Below are 17691 nucleotides of genomic sequence, written 5' to 3' on the forward strand. Positions count from 1 at the left end.
TGAGGCAAGCAATACAAAAGCAAAAAATAAACTATTGAGATTCCATGAAAATATAAGTTGCTGAGAATATATACAGATTGCCAATAGATACATGAAATTTGCTCAACATCACTGATCATCAGGGAACTATAAATAAAAACTCTAAGAGTTTTCAACTATTGAGACTTATTCAAAATAAAAGCTTCTGCACAGTGAAGGAAACTATCAACAAAACTAAAAGGCAACCGTTGGAATGGGAGAAGATATTTGCAAATGACATATATGATAAAGGGCTAGTATCCAAACTTTATAAAGAACTTATCAAACTTAACATTCAAAAAAACCAAATAATCCAGTGAAAAAATGATCATAAGACATGAATAGACACCTTTCCAAAGAAGAAATTCAGATGTCTAACAGACATATGAAATGATGTTCAACACCACTCATCATTAGGGATATACAAATCAAAACCACAATGAGAAACCACTTCACACCTGTCAGAATGGCTAACATCAACAACACAAGAAACAGCAGGTGTTGGTAGGGATGCGGAGAATGAGGAACCCTCTTACCCTATGGTGGTGCAAACTCGTGCAGCCACTCTGGAAATCCTTATGGAAGTTCCTCAGAAAGTTAAAAATAGAACTACCCTAGTATCTTGCAAATACACTACTGTGTGTTTATCCAAAAAAAGAAAAAAAAATCAAGGACCCTGATTTAAAGGGATACATGCATAGCGATGTTCATAGCAGCAGTATCTACAATAGCCAAATTATGGAAACAGTCAAAGTATCCATTGACTGATGAATTAATAAAGAAGATGTGGCATATACATACAACATAATATTATCGAGTCATAAAAAGAATGATATCTTGCCATTTTCAAATACATAGATGGATTTAGAGAGTATTATATGAAGTGAAATAGTCAGAGAAAGACAAACACCTATTATTTCACTCATATGTGTAATTTAATAAACAAAGCAAATGAGCAAAGGGGAAAAAATAGAGAGAGAGGTGAACCAAGAAACAGTCTTAACTGTAGAGACAGACTAATGCTTACTAGATGGGAGGTATGTGAGGAGATGTCTGAAATAGGTGATGGGGATTAAGCAGTGTGCTTGTGATGAGCACAGGGTGACCTATGGAAATGTTGTATCACTATATTGTACACCTAAAACTAATATAACACTGTAAGTTATCTAAATGGAATAAAATAAATACTTAAAAATAAAAAAATAATAAAACTAAAAATAATAAAGTAATGCATAAAAAATCATAGCATTTGATAATTGAGTTTATTTGTCCCAGGTCATTGTATAGGCCATGATATGGTGGATATTTTTGACCACTTATGTCCATTTTGGTGAATATCTATGAGCAAGTATTGATGTGGTATAAGGTATATTCATTTTATTATTATTTTTTTAATATATGAAATTTATTGTCAAATTGGTTTCCATACAACACCCAGTGCTCATCCCAAAAGATGCCCTCTTCAATGCCCATCACCTACCCTGTCCTCCCTCCCACCCCCCATCAACCCTCAGTTTGTTCTCAGTTTTTAAGAGTCTCTTATGCTTTGGCTCTCTCCCACTCTAACCTCTCTCTTTTTTTTTCCTTTCCCTCCCCCATGGGTTCCTGTTAAGTTTCTCAGGATCCACATAAGAGTGAAAACATATGGTATATTCATTTTAAATATTAGCAGATATTAACAAACTAGTGTTTTTAATGTTTATTTTTGAGAGGGGGGGATCTGAAGTGGGCTCTGCACTGACAGAAGAGAGCCATATGAGGGGTTCAAACTCACAAAATGGGAGATCATGACCTAAGCCAAAAATGGGAAGCTTAACCAACTGAGCCACCCAGGCATCCCAACAAACTACTCTTGAAGGACGTTTCAATATACAGTTTACATTACAGTATGAGAGAACTTGTTTTTGCACACATTTGCATGCACTTTTATCAATTTTTGAAATGCTTGAAGACTGTTAACGAATAGTTGGTTGGTGAGAAATTATATCATTTGTTACTTTGATTTTCAGTTTTCATTTCCCTGATTACTGGTGAGATTATCTTTTCTTGTGTTTATTTTTCATTTGGGTTTTCTGTTTTATTTATTTACTTTGCCATCTATACACATATTTTCATGGGTATTAATGTATTATTTCTACATGTTGTTATATATGTGGGAGATATTTTGCCTGGTATATTGCTCCTAGTTCCATTTCTCTCATGTTATTTTTATTGTGGAGAACTATTCCACCTATTTTATATGTAACTTTTACTTTATTTGATCTCCAAATCTACATGTGACATTAGCCAACAAGGTGTTTTTTCCTCATTTTAAAGGTGAGAACTCTTGGGGCGTCTGGGTAGTTCAGTCGGTAGGTGTCCGACTTCAGCTCAGGTCATGATCTCATGGTTCATGAGTTTGAGCCCCGCATCGGACTCTGCGCTGGCAGCTCAGAGTCTGGAGCCTGCTTTGGATTCAGTGTCTCCCTCTCTCTCCGCTCCTCCCCCACTCACACTCTGTCTCTCTCTCAAAAATAAATAAGCATTAAAAAAGTTAAAAAAATAAAGATGAGAACTCTAAATCTTAGAGAGGTAAAGAAATCTTCCTGGTATTACACAGCTAGTATACGGCAATAGCAGGACTTAAAAAGTTAAGCCTATTTACCCCTCTATTAGTTTTCTACTGCAATTGTAATAGATTAGCTTAAAACAACACATATTTGTTATTTTACAATTCTAACAGGTTATAAGTTTAAGATAGGACTCACTGAGCCAAAATGAAGATGTCAACAGGGTTACATTTCTTCTGGAGGCTCTACAAGATAATCTATTTAGTTGCCTTTTCCAACTTTTTATGACCTGGATTTCCTGGGTCATGGCTCCTTTTCTCTATCTTCCAACCCAACAGCAGTGAGTGGAGTCTTTCTCACACTTTGTCACCCTGGAATTCTCCTCTGTCTTCTTCCTCCAATTTAAAGCACTGTTGTGATAATATTAGGCCCACACAGATAATACAAGATAATCTCATTTTAATTTTTTTTTTTCAACGTTTATTTATTTTTGGGACAGAGAGAGACAGAGCATGAACGGGGGAGGGGCAGACAGAGAGGGAGACACAGAATCGGAAACAGGCTCCAGGCTCTGAGCCATCAGCCCAGAGCCCGACGCGGGGCTCGAACTCACGGACCGCGAGATCGTGACCTGGCTGAAGTCGGACGCTTAACCGACTGCGCCACCCAGGCGCCCCGATAATCTCATTTTAAAGTCAGATGATTAGCAACCTTAATTCTATCTGCAAACTTAATTCCTCTTTGTCATATAATTTAACATATTCACAAGTTCTGGGGATTAGGACATGTACATCTTTGAGTAAGGCATTATTCTATCTACTTCATTCCCTCAAACTAGTGTCTTTTCCACTGTAACAGAATAACAAATAGCCAAAGAAGTAGATCAATTTGTTTGGAAGGTAAGGCTGAGAAGGGAGCAGTCTACCACAGCCTGGGCTATACCCTGAGTTTCTATTGTATTCACCTTTCCTGAAGCAACAGTTGAATTCTGAGAATGCCTGTGTTTTCTTCTTCTCATCTAAATAGAGATTTAGATTTCAAAACTTCACACAGTTATTTTTTCCAAATGGTTAACTTGTCATAAAGTAATTCATGCAAATTCAGCGGCCCTATAACTTGTTTTCAGACACCTGCACATGCTTTCTGTATACTGGTAGGCACTAATCCAAAAGCTTTAATGATAGAAATATAGAGTGAGAAATATTGAAGATACCTCAAAGATCAGCTAATAAGAAAATATAATTTTACAAGTGAGAAGACGGTGGACAAAGAAGGAAGGATAAGCAGTGAACTAGAAAGATTAGGAGGGGCAGATAACATCATGTAATCTTCTACCACAATATGAAGAAAGTATCGGCATGAGACCAAAGACAAGATGGGATCTGGGAGCAAGCATTGAATTGTAGGTACCCAAGAGGATAAACACTCTCCACAAGAGAATGGGTTCTTTTGCTGTTAAAAAATGATGATATGGCATTGACTAGAATTTTTCTCAGGAGTCCTCAATTCAATAGAAACATGATGCAATGAACAGAATGTAGAAGATGACAGATGTTTGGCTATTTAATATAATGAAAAGTAATACAGAAGTTGAATGAGTTTTCTTGGGAGATTGTGAGCCTTCAGTTATTGGAAGCATCCAAGTAGCGTTTGTGTAGCCATTTGGAAAGAATACTTTATTTACAATTTCAGGTTTATTTTACTAATATTTTTTTTCTTTGAATGAAAATCTACACGTCTGCTTAACCAAGAATATAAAACAGGTAAATGAGGCTTTTTTCTTTAATTTTTTAATGTTTATCTTTGAGAGAGAGAGAGACAGAGACAGAGACAGAGTGCAAATGGGAGAGGGACAGAGAGACAGGGAGGCACAGAATCTGAAACAGGGTCTAGGTTCTAAGCTGTCAGCACCAAGCCTGATGCGGGGCTCGAACTCATAGACCCTGAGATCATGACATGAGCCAAAGTTGGACATTTAACCAACTAGGCCACAACCAGGTGCCCCAAAGATCCTTTAAGAGCACTGTGAGGCAACCTAATCTGGAAGCAAACACCTCCCCATGTCTTCTGAAGTCTCCTTTTGATCACTATATTTGTAATCCAAGATACCCCAGGAGAATTTAGGGGTCAGATGCTTAGAAGAACAAAGTTGTGACAGTGTTATAATGGATAAATTAGAATAGCAGAGGGACTGGCATTGACATACAACACATATTTGGGGAACAAGCTGGTTGATCAAGTAGTGAAAATATCAGGTACAACTGAGTCAACCTCGAAGTTGGAAAAGTCCCACCTGTCATTTTCCTAAAAATGAAGTTTACAAATGCAGCCATTTTATGGTAGGATTTTGCTCACCATGAAGCCCGGCTCAAGGCAATCTTTTTTATTCATCATTCACGTATTTCATTCATCAAGCATATTGAGCATCAAGTCTGTATCAAATGCTATGCTAGGCTCTGAGGCTATAATTGGAAGCATGAACGAGGTTATCTCTGGTCTCACAAAGCTACCATTATAAGCTTTAAAGACAGGCAGTTAAACAAGAAATTTTAATAAACTGTTTAATATACAGGGTGTATTAGGAGTATATGGCAACGTCATCTAAAAGAGAAACACGGGAAGTCAGGAAAAAACTCTGGAAGGAAGGGAATTTTAAAAAGAGACCCAAAAGATAAGTTAGAGAGTAAATAAGGTGAAGCATGTTGGAGCCAAATAGAACAACACATAAGATCTGGAGGTAAGAGAAAGCACACAGTACCTTGGAAAAATGGGAAACTGATATAATTCTGGCATGGGTGGATCATAGTATATGAGGTGAGGAAGGTCAAACAGTGAGCTAGAAAGATTAGTAAGGTGCACATCACAAAGGGCCATGTAGTCCTTGTTAAAGATTTTGGCTTTTGTCCTAGTGAAAATGAAGTCATTAGTTTTCTTAAAATACAGTTATAACTTTCTTTTTCATGCATAGAAACACACACGAAAAGAAACAAAAGTGAGTTTATATTCACTTTCCATAATTAAAAAAGTTAATATATGAAGTTTTGAAATTTAAACTTTAAACATTAAATTTCAAAATGAAAATGCAAATCACTCTTTCCCAACCAGATCACTCTCCCTAAAGGAAACCACTGTTAAAAAAACATACTTTTATGACTATCAGAAAAAAATCCTTACCCTACCATCTATGTGTGTGTACACACACACACACACACACACACATACGTACATAGATGTGTGTGGATGTATGTATGTGCATGTGTGTATCTATAAAGTGAATGCAAGATGTTCACTCTTTTGTGCCTTGCCTTTTACTTAATGATATATCTTGGAGATATTTCCATATATGCATTCACACATACATATATTCAACACATTTTACCAGTTTGAATGTCTTCCTTACTCAGGGGCCCTGCTAAACTCTGTATTACTCTAATTTCAGTCAATACAGCAAACGCTGCTGGAGGGTGTTAAGTAAGGTATTAAGTAAAAATCACCTTTGTGGTTTGGGAAAAGTAGTTTTGGCTGTTATTTGAAGAGCAGAATATGTGGGACAGAAATTAAGGCAAAAATCACAGCAAGGTGGTTATTATAATGATCCTGTTAAGAGATGAGTATGACTCAGACCAAGGCTATGGTAGTGGAGAAACAGAGAAGTAGGTGTATTCAAAAGACATTTAGAATACTGATATGACAGCATTTGTCAATGGAATGCATGTGGAGAGTGAGACAAAAACTAGGAATCTTGGATGACATTCAGCTGTTTAGCTGGAGAAATGGGAGTGGGAGGGAAGATGCTATCATCTTCCTGAAGCTTATCCTGATGCCCACCCATTGAAAATTACCTCTCCTTTCTCTTAAGTGATATATCACTTTGTATAGGCCTCCCTCTCTCATTTACCATGTTCTTTAATACTAATGAAAGACTTTATTCCTGCATTGTCTAATTCTTATTTACTGCCAGCTTCTTACTGGGGGGTGGGGGAAGATAGGCAGGTGTAAGGAAAGTAGAGGGGGTAAAGAAAGAGAGTATCATTAATTGGTCAACTATTATGTACTAGGCCCTTTTATAGACATTCTTCCATTTTGTTTTCACAACCTGATTTTGCAGGTGACAGATTAAGGCTCAGAGAATTCAAGCAACTTCCCCAAGATCACACACTTCAGGAAGAGGCAGAAACAGGATTCAAACCAGAATTGTCCATGCCCAAAACCCACAATCAGGAAGCCACATAATGTAAAGAAGAGTAAAGTAGGAGCTAATGCCATTCATAGAGCTGTTCAAGGAAGGCAGCCAAAAAACAAGACATATTAACTGAGCATGATGGGAAAAGAGAGGTTTGCCAAGACAGGTAGGAAGGGTCTGGGACAAAGGAGTGGGTAAATAAGTGTTAGGAGGATGCTCAGGGAGTGTGTACATGAATAAAGTACCAGGAGGCTGAAGGAAATATACCTTTGGTCTTGGGACATAGATAGATACCTGAAGACTAGGGGTGTCAAGAATCCAAGAATCAGTCTGCATTTTCAAGTTAGCCAGCAGGGGGTGAGTTTCAAAGCAACTGAGATTTGAGCAGTGGTTCTCAAAGTGTGGTCCTCAGTCCAGCAGCATCAGCATCACCTGGCAACCTGTTGAAAATGCAGATTATCAGGCCTCACTACAGATTTACTGAAGCAGACACTCATTGCCTTAACAAATCCTCCAAGGAATTCTGGTGCATACTTAAGGGTGAGACCCATTGCTTTGGAGGGCTGAAGAAAGCGGCAAATAGAATTCAAGAACTAGTGTTTCCTGAGACAGCCCAGGACAGTTACACATTGCAGCAGTGTAGATGAATATTTTCAAAGTATGATGGATCCTGCTGGTCAGAAGTGGTGGTGGGGAATGTAAAGGGAGTGTGGTGGCTTCAGAGGTGTGGTCTCTAGGGGAAAACCTTTTCATCCCTGAACCTCTCCACTTTTTTCCATAGGACTTCTTTCTTTCTCTCTCTCTTTCTTTCTTTCTTTCTTTCTTTCTTTCTTTCTTTCTTTCTTTCTTCTTTCTTTTAGAACTGTTAAGGGTAAGCTAAATCAAATGACCCTGTGATAAAGCAGACAGACTGGCTATGCTGGAACACTGCCCATGGCTTTTTGTTTCTGTTTATGTATTTATGAGAGGTGAGGAGGGGTAGAGACAGAGGGGGGACAGTATCTGAAGTGGAATTTATGAACTGCAAGATCATGATCTGAGCCAAGAGTCCGACATTTAACCCACTAAGCCACCTAGGCAACCCTGCCCATGGCTTTTATTTTCACCAAGTACCTTATGCTGTCGCTAAATTTCACTGTAAGAAGGATGGAAAGGAAAAATAAAACATTTATTGAAGGTCCTTAATGTGTTGAGCAGTGTGCTAATGGTTCATGCAAATGCAAGCTTATTTAATCCTCACAATGTTACACTCATGGAGATTTATTTATTTATTTATGTATTTATGTATTTATGTATTTATTTATTTATTTATTTATTTATTTATTTATGAGACAGAGAGAGAGAGAAAGAGAGGCAGAGAAAGAAGGAGAGAGAGAATCTTAAGCAGGCTCCGCACTGCCTGATGCAGTGCCTGATCTCATGACTGAGGTCATGACCTGAGCCTAAATCAAGAGTTGGAGGCTCAACGGACTGAGCCACCCAGGTGCCCCCAGTCATGAATGTTTTATTGTTTCTATTTTACAGATGAGGAAACAGTGGCTCAGAAAGGTTAAGTAACATAGTTCAGAAGAAACCATGTAGGATACAATCGCTAGTCCTAACTTCAAACACCATGCTTCTCATATTAGATAGTGAGCTACCCTGTGAACCTCTCATCTAACCATCCTAGGGCCATGCCTTGTGATTATCCATACAAAGTTAACTTGGAAATATCAATTAGGTGAATTGATAAATGGATGGGTTAGTGAAAGTATTTGAAACTTAAAGGACTTTTTCTTTCTTCCTTTCTTTTTTTTTTTGTTTGTTTTTTGTTATTGAAGTATAATTAACATACAGTGTTATATTACTTTCAGGTATTTACTGTAATGACTCAACAATTCTAAACATTGCTCAGTGCTCATAAAGGTAAGTGTACTCTTGATCTCCTTTATCTATTTCATCCCTCCCTTCAACCACCTCCCCTCTGGCAGCCACCAGTTTGTTCTCTGTATTTAAGAGACTATTTTTAACTTTTTTTTTTTTTAAAAAAGGACCTCTTCAGGCCCTCTGCCCATTTTTAAATCATATTATTTGGTTTTTTTTTGGGGTTTTGGTTTTGAGTTGTATAAATTCTTTATATGTTTTGGATATTAATCTCTTATTGGATATATCATTTATAAATATTTTCTCCCATTCAGCAGGGTGCCTTTTTGTTTTGAGACTTAAGGGACTTTTAAGTACATTCTGGTTTTGTGTTTCTCAAATGTTCTTTTAAAGCTATCAAGATTCCTTGCTGGTGCTCCAGGGTTAAGCACATTGCCTGGGTGGGCAGCCATACAAGTGAGAAAGTCCCTAGGTACCCTTAGCCCTGACCAATTTTTTTCTTTTCCTAGCCTTACCAGAAAAGCTACACTTTCATCTTCCATAGGTAGTGGGCATTTACTGTAAGATTCTGTTTGGGTCAATAGTTTTGCTGTCAAAAATAATTTTGAAAAATGACAAATCTAGACTGCCTTCTTCATTTTACAGGTGAAGTACTCAGTCCCATAAAGGCAAAATCATGTATCCAAGATTACTTGTGTTTTCTTTAGTAAAATAACTAAAACTTAAAACCAGCATTCATGAAATATTCGTTTTTTTTTAATTACAGAGATAGACAGAGCATGAGCATGGGAGGGTCAGAGAGAGGGGGAGACACAGAATCTGAAGCAGGTTCCAGGCTCTTAGATGTCAGCACAGAGCCCTGATGTGGGGCTCGAACTCACAAACCACAAGACCATGACCTGAGCTGACCTGAGCTGAAGTCAGAAGCCCAACCGACTGAGCCACCCAGGCACTCCAAAATATTCTTTTTTTTATTTTTGCCATGAATTAGTACAACTTGTTTTGTAAGAAGAATTTAGATTAATTTCTTTGTTGAAAAATTTGGAGTGATAACTTTTTTTTGGAATTTTTTTTTGCCAGATACTGTGCTAAATAGCTCATATGTATAATTTTATTTCAGTTTTCATAAAAGCCTTATAAAATATGTACAATTATTATACTCAATTTTACAGAGGTAAAACTGAGGTTTAGAAGGATTTAATGACTTTTCCAAGGTCACAGGCTCAGGAAGTTGTAGAGTTGAGATTTCAATCCAGATTGATTCTAGTTTCTGTGCTCTTAATAAGTTGCCATGTTGCAAGTGTTTATATTTCAAAGCAGGCTGTAGTGGGGGTATTCAAACTACAGCTTGTGGGCCAAATCTGTCCTGCTTCTTGTTTATGAAATTAACTTTTATTGGTTCATAGATATATCCAATGTGCTGCAATAGCCTGTTTTAATACTTACGACAGAGAGATGCTATATGTTCTCCAAATAAAATATTTATTAACTGTCCTTTTACTGAAATACTTTAAAAACCTCTATTCTAGGGGCGCCTGGGTGGTGCAGTCGGTTAAGCGTCCGACTTCAGCCAGGTCACGATCTCGCGGTCCGTGAGTTCGAGCCCCGCGTCAGGCTCTGGGCTGATGGCTCAGAGCCTGGAGCCTGTTTCTGATTCTGTGTGTCCCTCTCTCTCTGCCCCTCCCCTGTTCATGCTCTGTCTCTCTCTGTCCCAAAAATAAATAAACATTGAAAAAAAAAATTTAAAAACCTCTATTCTATAGGTATCAAGTTAAACATTTTTTAGGTGTCTCCTGAGGAAAAACACCAGAAATATGCCTAGGATTTGTAGAAGAGGTAGGCATTGTGTGCCCTGCAGTAAATTGCTGAATGAATAAAACAAGCTCAGAAACCTAGCCTCTCTGCCTCCTGCAGCCTTCATTGTGTTGGCTTAAGTGTGTCTATATGACCTCTTTCTTGTTGTCTTTTATGAGTCACAACAGAGGCCTTATCCCTTCCACTCCCTGTCATAAATGCCTTAGAGCCTGGACTTGGATCTCAGCTTAATGGGTTTGATCCCCACCTTCCCCTTTAACTCCAAGGTCTGCATCCGTGCCAGGTAGGGAAAGAGGCAGATAACTCCAAGGGCTGCTGTAGCCTGATCCAGCTTCCTTTGATCACTAATTATTTCTCAGGGAACTGTAGCTTGTGACTCCACCCTTCTCCCCGTCAGTTGCTTCTACTTGGTTAAGCCTGGGGTGCAGTCTGTGAGGGCAGCTCCCAAGTGTCTAGGCACTCTTAAGCACCTCCACTGGTTTATGAGCCAGACTTTGCCCCACCAGTTCAGTCTTTGAAAGTCCTCCTCCCTGGACCCTGCTCCAGACACTTTGAATCCAGGAGAGAAAGATGTGTCAAGCCTGCCTGGAGAACAGCATCTGCTTCTAGACAAGATCTCTCATCACAAAGTAAGGATACTAAGTGGTGGAATCGCCATCATACCTGTCTCCTTCTTATACCTTGTTCTGTTGGGTAGATGCAGTCCTTTCCAAAGAGGCATGAAATTATCTGCCTTTTCTCCACAAATTACTCAGTACCCATTCTTTCCTTATACTTTGCATTTTTGCAATCTCTTTTTCTTCTACTGTTAATATAAATAATATGCTGTCTTCATGGAATCCCAGATATGTAAGTTTATAGAGCTGGGAGAGTCTGTATCTAGTTCTATGCCTTTATTATGCAAATGGAGAAACTGTAGCCAGGAGAAAATAAGAGCCTGGGCCAAGGCCAAATGGCTGATTACTGCCAGAGCAAACCAGGGCTGGAACCTAGGGCACTTGACTGAGGCTAATCACTTTCCACTACTCTCTCTTTCCAACAGGGACAAGGATAGCCTTTGTTTATTTTATTTTATTTTTTAAATCCAAACTCCAGTTTCACTTAGAAATTTTAGGGCCCATTTACTTTTTTTTTTAATTTAATATTTCCAGTTATTCTGGGTCTTCTCAGATTTTAGGATGTTGACCTATTTTCAAGCTACATCTGGTCTCCTTGACGGAAAAATGTTGGTAATATAGTCCTGGGTTTTCACTGTAGGAGTTGCTAGAAATTGCAGAGGTAGAACTAATGTACATAAAAAAAAAAAAACTAGCAGTAACTGGTGGACAGCAGGCACATAATTTTGAAGTCACTTTTCCTAACTCAAAAAGGTCCTCTGTTTCTTCCCTTAGCAGCACAGTGTGGTAGTGTGGCAGCTAAAAGTCTAGACGTACGCAGTAAAATCCCCAACTCAACTTTTACTTCCTAACTGTGTGACCTTGAACAAGTTACCTTCTTTCTCAAAGACTGGTTTTATTCAATTGTAAAATAAGAATAAGAGCAGCCTTTTCACAGGATAATCATGAGACTTAAAGAATGCATGTAAAGTGGTTAGCTTAGGGCCTGACATGTAGGAAGCTCTTTTGTTTTATTACCAGATTCATTTTTCTCTATTACCAAGCAATGATCGCCTCAGAATAATAGACATGGCTGATAACTGTGCTTCACAGCAAGAAGGAAAAAATTTGGCGGTGGTGGGGCCCCTTCCCACATTTAATAATCTTTGCAAAGGGCCCCATTTCTGAAATAGAGCTGCTGGAATCTGTGAGCTTTGAATGGGCAACTGGAAGTGCATTCTCCTCCCCTTTTCAGCAAAAGACCAACTACCAAGCTTCAATAACAAAAATGAAGCCCACCCCCTGTGATTCCTCCTGAGATCCTAACCAGGATTTGGAAAACACCCATATATGGTCAAAGCACCATCTAGTGTTTTGTACCAAACCAGGATAAACAAGACATTCCAATATAAGGCACCCAGCACTGCCCCCTCGTCCATTCACCCCACCCCAGTAACACCAGCCAAATTGGAATCTTGGACTTAATTTATGAGAAAGGCTCTGTAACCCAGGATACTGACTGAACAGGGCTGGCTGTCTCTCACTGGGGTCTGCAGTGCAGCATCACTAGGCTGCTGACATGAATATGGAAGGATTTACTCTAGCAAAGGTAAGCTTTCTTTCTTCCCTTTCCAAACCCTACCTCACCTTCTTTTCTTTGTAAAACCTTTATGTGGCTGGATTTAGGGGAATTTTTGGCCACTGGGAGAGAAAGTCAGTGGCAGAGAAGTTGGAGGAAGCTTGGCTAGGTGTGCAGGGAAGTTAAAGTGAACAATAGGCTCCTTTCATTCCTTTGGCCAAAATGACCAGGACCACCCTGGCTTAACTGCTTCAGGAATGGTTATGGAGTTGTAGAAAGTAGTTAATTTTCTTGTTGAAATAATCTGCTAGTCCTCTGCCTCACAAATTGAGGAGTTTATTGATGTGATGGATCTGAAGACTAAAGTGAGAATCTCAAATGCTTGAAACAACCACTTGGTTTCGTGTTTTGAGATCCAGATTGGCATAGACTAAGCCAATAAACGATAGCTGAACCAAACTATCAGCTTAAAATCTAAATTATTTCTCATACATAATGTCTAAATAGTAGAAATATTTTAGAAAACATGTTTTCAAATTCTGGCTTTGGCAGTAACTGGCTGGTTGACTTTGAGCAAATCCCTTCACCTCTCTGGGGTTGAAATAAGATGGTTTCTAAAAGTCTTTATGGATGTATGAATCTATAATGAATCTATAATGCATCTATAATGAATCTATTGTATTCCAAGCCCTTTGCTAGGGTCTCAAATCCATCTATTTATTTTAATTTCAAAATACTCCTGTAAGATAAATATTGCTATTTTTGGATGAGAAAACTGAGGCTCAGGGAGGTAAAAGTGATTTGTTGAAAGATCACATAGCTATTACAGGCAAGAGGAAGAATTTGATTCTAGGTCTTCTGATTTCAAATTAGTTTGCTTCTATGATACCACAATTGGAGTATGAAGAAACAAAGCAGTCTTATTACTACAAATGCAAGTATGTAGTGGAATCATATTGTCCCAGGAATGATATAAAGGTGATATGCCAGAAATTATTGCCAGGCTGAGGTATCAGGACTCTTAGGTTCTAGTACTAGTTCTGAGGGCTTTAGGTGAGTCCCTTCCTTTTTGGGCCTCAATTTTCCTACCTCTGGCATACTAGGATACAGTAATAATGATTAAACAATAATACAAATTGTATTTGTACTATCTGGATCCTCTTGGGGCTTTTAACACTCTCTCCATTTTCCGTCCCAGAAAAGAAAGGCCTATGCCTATTGAAGGTGAGAAAATCCCTATATGGAATCTATTTTTTTTTTTTTAGTTTTTATTCAAATTCCAGTTAGTTAATATAGAGTGTAATATTAGTTTCAGGTGTACAATTTAGTGATTCAACACTTCTATATAACACCTGGTGCTTATCACAAGTGAACTCCTTAATCCCCATCTCCTATTTCACTCATCCCCCCACCCCCACCAACTCTGGAAATCATCAGTTCATTTTTTACAGTTAACAGTCTGTTTCTTGGCTTGTCTCTCTCTCTCTCTCTCTCTCTCTCTCTCTCTCTCTCTCACTTTCCCCCCTTTGCTCATTTGTTTTGTTTTGAGTTACAGAGTGAAGAAAGAGCATTAAACCTTTAAAAAACAGAGAACCAAAAGGTCAGTCTTGACAGAGGGTTCTGTTAGGAAGACTGCTGAGATTAAGACAGGCGGCCAAGAGTAGCTAAGAATTCCTGTGCTCCCTTGAGTGATCCTTTCACTCTAAAATAAACCTGTCCAGCCCAGTATAGCCCAATGCAGAGAGAAAGATGGAGGGAGAGAAAAGAGCATTGTTTTGTTGAAGGAAAAACTTGCAAATTCTAGGGAAAACAACGCAATTTGTCCTGGGTAATGGGGATCAGGCCCACATGATACTGAGATGACAGGAAGATAAGGTAAAGGAAAGAGAGGCTTGACCTACTGCTAGCTGACCTTCCCCCTAAGGCTATTTTCAAGTGTATATTAGTTAAACTATATCTAATTCCAAGTAGCCCAAAAATTCATTCACCCTTTCTCTTTCTCTCTTTCTCCATCTCTCTCTCTCTATTTCCCCCTCTTCTCCTTTGGTCATCTCTTCATTCTTGTTTTCTTTTGTTTTCTTTTCTTTCTTTTGATTTTATTTATTTCTTTTCTTTTCATCCACGACTCTTGCTCACCTTGCCTATTTCATTTCTTTTTTTTTTTTTTTTTACCTTTCCCTCTTATTTTCCATCCTCAGTCTGGCCTTTCTTTAAGACTTCCTCCTGTGGACTCAGCTGGGAGAAAATAGCCCTGCCCAAGTGAAAAGTTTACATAGGGTTTTACATCCTTTACCTCGCCAGATTTTCATAGCAAACTTTTGAGGAGCCCAAAGGAGAGATTATTTCCATTTAACAGATCACCTCCACTTATAGCTCAGGATATTAGGTGACTTGCTCAATATCACAACTAATACATGATGGTTCTGGAACTATAACCCTTTTTTTTCTAGAATATGAAAACTTTCAGTTTTACCATTAAACACCCAAGTGATCCTTAAGGAGTTTTATGGGTTTTCCCTTTCTTCTATTCTTATACTGTATTGTAAAAACAAATTAAAAATGACAACAACAGTAGCAACAACAAATGCAGTTTTGGGAAGAAAAAGAGGACTAGCCAGTGTGTTAGAAACTAAGAAAACTAATATTTATCAGGTGCTTATTAAGTACTCAATGCTATCTCATTCAAACACAACTGAAAACAGTACTCAAACCTGAGTTTATCTGACTCAAAAGTTTTGATTTTTTTTCATTATATCATGTTGCTTCCAAAGAGACTAATCTCAGCCATATACATATACATGTACATGTATGCTTAGTATGTGTTACTGTGTATCGGAACTTATGAGTGTGTACATGTTGTAGCTATCTATAAAATGTTAAAGCTTCGTGATCCTGTCAAGTTTCATTTCTAAACCTGTTTCCCATTTGTAATAATAATAGCTATTAATACTTTTTGATTACTGACTTGGGCAACTTGATCACTTATTTGTGTCCTATGAACTTACAGATTTTAATTTATTTAATACTCAAAGCTACTCTGAGTTGTAACTAATAGTATTAATTTAATTTCAAAGATGAAAACACTATGTCTAGAGAAATGAAGCAGTTTATAAAATCACAGAGCTTGGAAAAGTGGAGCCAGGATTTTGTTTAGGTAGTCTGATTTCAAACCCTGTGCACTGGATGAAAAATGGGGAAGACAATCCTTATCTCACAAAAGTTTAGAATTAACAAGATGGCAGATATAAAAACCATGCTGTATAGTGGGAAGTGCTAGGCAAATGCTAGGTAGAATTTTTCTCCCAGGATTTATTATCTAGCTCTTCTGGTCATTAGTCACCACTTTTTAATGCTTGTTCATTGTATGCTGAAGATCTGTACTGGTTTATTTATAGAATGTTTTCACATTTATTATGTAATTCTCTAATGGTGAAACTCTTACCTGGGGCAGTTTTCTCTCTAGTTAAGTGAGTTTAAGGCACAACAGCTTTGCTGGCATCTTTGCTTACACAAGGTCTATGTTATATCCAGACTTTTGTTGAATTAAGACACTCCCTTCCTGTTGAGTGTTCCAAGGAATTTGTGTGACCATATGTGGTACTATGTGTAGACACATGTAAATGCACCTGTGTTTCATTAGTGAATGTGAGTATTGGCAGAGTGTGAGAGTTTAAAAGGACTTTTTGAGAGCTCTTTATGTAAAATATTTTTTGTAGTTCTGCAATTTGCATTTCATTATATTCTCAAATATTCTGACCCCACAAAGGTAGTAACTATATAATGCAGCTTTATTATTTTATAGATAGGGAAACTCAGGCTCACTAAGGTGATGTAACTTGTGTAAAGTCACTCTTTTAATCAGTGGCAAACTTGAACTAGTGTCAACTAGTGGAAAAATGTATGTTTGTGTCACTTTATGACACTCTAGTAGTAGCTGTTTATGGTATACCTGCAGAGCCCCCATCACCATTTTTGGCAAAAGATACACAAAGACTTCTAAGACATGATGTCCACCTCCAGAAAGTTTATAGTCAAATTTGGGAAATAAAAACAGTTCATGAGGCAGCTCACCGAAGGGTAACAAAAATACAAAGTCTGACTTAATGTAATTGGGTGTTATAGAGAGTAAGTAGTCTTTCAGAGGACACTGGTATAGAGAGCCTACAAAGGGTCTTCTGGGGAAGTTAGGATTTAGATTCGCCTTAGAGTAGAAATATAGAACATATGGTGTGTGGGGACAGTGCAGATTAATAAAACAAACAAACAAACAAACAAACAAACAAACAAATGAAAACTATAGCCAGGGGGGAGAAGGAGAAGAAAACAAGCAGTTACTTTCTGTTATGTTCCAAACTCTAATTGTACTGAGGCCCTTTTGTATAAGTTTTCAAATTTACTTCTCCAAGGTTGATATTATTATATATATTTCATAGGTAAGGAAAAAAAGTTTAGCATGGTTAAATATTACCAAAGGCTACCCAACTGGTCAGTGGGAGGCCTAGGTTTTGGAAAGAAAAATCCAGGAACAGGTCCTCCTTTATATCAAGGGCTTTCTGCCAAATCACGTATGGAGACTGGGGATAAACACTTTGGCCACTGCTGTGTGGGGAAGGGCCTGAGATTTTGCAGGCAAGTCTATTGTTCTGTTTATTAATCAAGGTAAATATCTAGGCCTAGCCAGAATAAATATCTGGGAATTTCCTATCCATATGTGAGTCTGTGCATATTTTTGATTTTCTCTTTTTGATTAACAGTCCCTATCTCATGAGTGTAGGACTAGGATTTAGTGAAATAATTTATATAAACCACTGAACATGGTGTTTAGTATATAGTAACTTCTCAATAAATGGCAGTTTCCATAATTATTATCATAATCATAAATGATATCAATTCAGTGTCTCCCTTCCAATATGAGTATGCATGTCTGTTTCTAGAAGTGATTATAACTACATGTGATTGCATGTTTCAGAATGTACAGGGTTTTCCCAGATATGGCTATGGATATGGCATATTCATGTTCTCTGTGTATATATGTATGTGAGTGTGCAAGTATATTTTGTGGAAAGTGGTATAGTAAGGTGATTAAGA

The 17691-nt window shown here is 37.9% G+C and overlaps 1 protein-coding gene and 1 pseudogene across 7 annotated transcripts in view; one reads left to right on the forward strand and one right to left on the reverse strand.

Moving 5' to 3' along the window:
• Positions 1-5926: 5926 nt before the first annotated feature.
• LOC123595536 lies at positions 5927-6025 on the reverse strand (annotated as a pseudogene).
• A 4807-nt stretch (positions 6026-10832) lies between these two features.
• The window catches only part of HEPH (hephaestin), an 85480-nt gene continuing 78621 nt past the window's right edge, over positions 10833-17691 (forward strand). For 3 of the 7 annotated variants that reach the window (XM_045471358.1, XM_045471356.1, XM_045471359.1), the window contains exon 1: positions 10834-11057. Coding sequence is in view for 2 of the 7 variants with exons in the window: in XM_045471361.1 (XP_045327317.1) it covers positions 12604-12633 (30 nt within the window). In the remaining 5 variants the exon portion in view is untranslated. Of the gene's footprint in view, positions 11058-12279; positions 12634-17691 lie in introns of all 7 variants that reach the window. The other 4 variants (XM_045471355.1, XM_045471360.1, XM_045471361.1 and 1 more) reach the window with 3 other exon arrangements.

The sequence above is a fragment of the Leopardus geoffroyi genome, chromosome X (genome assembly GCF_018350155.1).
Source record: "Leopardus geoffroyi isolate Oge1 chromosome X, O.geoffroyi_Oge1_pat1.0, whole genome shotgun sequence".
Taxonomy (NCBI): Eukaryota; Metazoa; Chordata; class Mammalia; order Carnivora; family Felidae; genus Leopardus; species Leopardus geoffroyi.